Source organism: Fukomys damarensis, unplaced genomic scaffold (assembly GCF_012274545.1).
Source record: "Fukomys damarensis isolate Sample0158 unplaced genomic scaffold, DMR_v1.0_HiC HiC_scaffold_16, whole genome shotgun sequence".
NCBI lineage: Eukaryota > Metazoa > Chordata > Mammalia > Rodentia > Bathyergidae > Fukomys > Fukomys damarensis.
The window spans coordinates 130320369-130324232 of record NW_022900928.1 but is presented as its reverse complement, the minus strand read 5'-3'; the positions used below and the strand labels follow the sequence as shown (position 1 = coordinate 130324232).

Genomic DNA, 3864 nt, shown 5'->3' with positions numbered 1-3864 from the left:
GTGAAAGTTTAAATTTTAAAATGTATTATAGTAAAAGACACAAATCCTCCCCCTCACTTCAGACAGACTCGACTCATTCCCTCATTCTTGATATTTTCCCAAGTGGTTCCGAGTGTGTCTTTTTGTGACTGCCTCCATGTTGATGTAAAATGTTGCGGTAAAATGTCTGAATTGATACAAAATGTTTGTGGCAGTTCCTGTGAACTAAAAACATGACAGTGTGTCCTCATCGGGTTATTCTCTGGATCTGGCACCATACGACTTCCGGCTCGTCCCCAAAGTCAAAATGACCATGAAAGGTCCACGTTTTTAATCAAGTCAAGACACTGAGGCAGCCAGGACAACACAACTAAAGATCTTCATGAAAGAGGACTTCTAGAACTTCTCCAGAAAGTAGCAAGAATGATGTTTGAAGAGAGGCAGAGTATTTTCAAGGGGACTAATGGCAATGTGTCTTTCACTGTAACAAATATGTTATTTTCCTAACGTTTTTACTTAAAAGATGTTTTTACAAAGGGCTGGAGATTTAGCTCAGAGGCACTGCACCTGCCCGGCAAGCACAACATCCTGAGTTCAATCCCCAGCTCCCACCCGCAAAATGTTTTTTACAAAATATCATTCTTCCAACCAAAGAGAATTTCCTATAGGGTACACATAGTTTTCTGCCTTAAAGACACTGTAGTAATTAAAACAAAACAAAACAAACAACCCTACTTATTCACTATATTTTCAATTGTACTATGTATAAGAAAATTGTACAACTTGATAAAAATATTGAGTCTGACAGGAAAACAAAGAACAAAAACAACTTGAGGGAAAAAAAAACTCTAGGGGGAGATAATATAGGTTAGAAACAAGATGGTTTTCAACCTCGCAATTAGTGAAATATTTGGAAATGAACACAGGTGTCGCTCGCAGGGACGGTCACCATTTCTCGGGCTAAAGGCCACCTGCTCCCAAGTATGGGCCCAGGTGTGCCTGGCCCTGGGCACTGGGCCAGCTGCAGAGGGCACCCACAAGGTGGGGACTCACCCACTGGTGTCCATGTTCTGCAGCCGCTGCAATAGTGTTTCGGAGAGGCTGGGCCGGCTGGCCTCAGGGGCACGGGGGTTCTCAGCTGGCACCGGAAGCTCTTTGGTCTCACAGTTCCCAACAGAGAACAGGATGTTTCTGGGTGGCAGCTCGGGTGGCGACATGACACTTTCTACCCAGAAGAACAACAGGGAGCCATCAGCAAGGCGCCCCGTGCATCACCCCACCCCACACGCTGCACCACAGCCCCCCTTTCTGGGTCCCTTGTGCCTCCCCGGGACCCACTTCCTCACAGACTTGGGATCGGCCGGAAGCTCCTGGGCACAGACCTGGCTCTCTGGATCCTTGTACCTGGGGCTGCTGTGGGGCACTGCTGGGGTCTGGTGCCCTGCTGGGCACAGGGCAGGGTGGCCTGCAGGGCTGCCGGTCTTGGACAGACTGAGCCAGGCCTGGCTTTCTGGGTCCACAGCCCAAGAAGGAGGCTGGGGAGGGAAGGCAAGAGAGCTGGCCAGTCGCCCCCATCACCCACCCCTCTCTCTGCACCTTTTCTCCAGCCTCTGCCCTCCTCCTTTCTTTCCGCATAAGAGCTGGTCCAGTTTAGCGAAGCCTCAGAGACAAATTTTTTAAAGCGAAGGGAGACAAATTTTTTAAACTGGGAAGGGTGGGCACGCCTGTAATCCCAGCACCCAGGAGGCTGAGGCAGGAGGATCGCCACAAATTCAAAGACAGCCTGGGCTGCACAGCAAGTTCAATGCCAGCCTGGAATACAAAGTTAGACCCTGAGTTAAAAAAAAAAAAAAAATAGGGGAGTTGCCTCAGTCAGACACCAGAAATGTTAAACAAACTGAACCTGGCCTGACAGGTGGGACCCTTTTCCACCTCCATTACAATTTCTTTCCTGTATGTACCACAAAGAGGCAAAGGCCACTCCCTGCCTACACCCTTTCTCACGCCTACTGGCCGCCATAACCCACAGCCGCAGCGCTGTCTGGCGACTTTTTCCTTTCAGTGGACACACATTTCACTTCCTCTCCTGCTCTGGGTTCTGGACACAGATTACGAGTGAATTTCAAGCCCCAGGGACTGGGCCGGCCCTCACAAAGAGCCGGGTCGATGTCTGGCTGCCTGGACCTCTTTGGGGAAGTGAAGCTGGCGGTCACAGGACTGGGACTCTTTCTATCTCCGGCCCTGATAGGAAGTGTGTGGGTTGGAGCTGTCTCAGACAGCACCTGAGAGGGGCACAGCCAGCTGGGGTGGATGTCCAGGGCACAGCAGGATGGTGCTGTGTGGAAGGCCCCGCTGCAGGACAGCTCCTCAAGGTCAAAGTCAAGGTCAGAGCTAGGGCCGCTGCACAGTCCTAGGCCCGAGCATAGTAGGGCTCTACCCTGGACTCACACACAACGTCTCAGCTCTGGCTGCACCCACTGGACCTTCCCAGTCCCTGGGAACCTCTTCCTCTGGCCAGGGAGGGTGGAAGGATGTGGCCAGCCCGGGGCCCTAGTCGCCCCTTGGAGCTCGGCCCAGTTATTGGGGAGGAAGCTGTCAGTCTGTCCTTGAGGAGCTGTGCAGCCAGGAAAAGGGGGTGTCCAGGGAGGTGGAAGAGGGGGCTGGTGACCCACAGTTCAGCCCAGTGGAGGAGATAAGACAGCCCTTCAGGGGGCTGGCAGCAGTCACCAGGGACAGGCAGATAGGAGCCCCGTCAGGGAGCTCAGTGTTTCCCTTCTCAACTGCTCTGGAAGAGCCCCAGGCAGAGGAGGGGCAAAGGAGGCATCCCGGGTTTCCTTTTAGGAAATGAACCTGAGAGAGAGGAAGGCGCCTCTGTGGGTGAGCTTTCTTTCTGCAACTTTCTCTCAGACCACTTCCGCGGCCATCCCTCCTCCCCATGCTGTGTAAAGGGTGGGCTGAGTCTCACACACTTTAGGGTTTTTTTTTTCTTCAGTAGTGGAGATCAAACCCAAGGCCTTCACACTGAGCTTCCTCCGCAGCCTTTTATTTATTCATTTTTAAATTTTGATAAGGGTCCTGCTAAGTTCGGGCTTGAACTTGCAATCCTTGCCTTGGCCTCCCAGGGTGCTGGGGTTACAGATGTATACCACCATGCTGGGATTTCTTGTCAACATATTTTTAGGAGCTGTAGCTATGTCTCTCCCTTTTAAAAAATTATTTAAATTTTTTTATTTTTTATTTTTTGGTTTTTTGGAGACAGGGTCTCACTATGTAGTTGAGACTGACCTGGAACTCACTGTGTAGCCCAGGCGGGTCTCGAACTCACAGTGATCCTCCGGCCTCAGCCTCCCGAGTGCTGGGATTACCTCCGGCCTGCCTCCCGAGTGCTGGGATTACAGGCGTGCGCCACCACACCTGGCTTTATCCCTCCCTTTTACTGATGACAAAGAAACACCTTTGTGGCCCTTCCCTCCAGGTGCAAGGCTCTCCTCTTCCACTGTCCCCACTTGAAACGGTAATGGTGACAATATTAAAAAATTATTTAAATTTTTTTATTTTTTATTTTTTGGTTTTTTGGAGACAGGGTCTCACTATGTAGTTGAGACTGACCTGGAACTCACTGTGTAGCCCAGGCGGGTCTCGAACTCACAGTGATCCTCCGGCCTCAGCCTCCCGAGTGCTGGGATTACAGGCGTGCGCCACCACACCTGGCTTTATCCCTCCCTTTTACTGATGACAAAGAAACACCTTTGTGGCCCTTCCCTCCAGGTGCAAGGCTCTCCTCTTCCACTGTCCCCACTTGAAACGGTAATGGTGACAATGGTGGGAGCTGTACTTATTGTCTGCTAGGTACCAGGCTCTGGGCACTGCATTCATTGGCTCACT

The 3864-nt window shown here is 51.2% G+C and overlaps 1 protein-coding gene across 1 annotated transcript in view; it reads right to left on the bottom strand.

Annotated features, from left to right (window-relative positions):
- The window catches only part of Inpp5d (inositol polyphosphate-5-phosphatase D), an 87572-nt gene that overhangs the window by 46649 nt on the left and 37059 nt on the right, over positions 1-3864 (bottom strand). The window contains exons 4-5 of the mRNA XM_010608744.2: positions 1362-1514; positions 1033-1204 (exon numbers count right to left, since the gene is read on the bottom strand). Of these exons, the coding sequence (XP_010607046.1) occupies positions 1033-1204; positions 1362-1514 (325 nt within the window). The remainder of the gene's footprint in view (positions 1-1032; positions 1205-1361; positions 1515-3864) is intronic.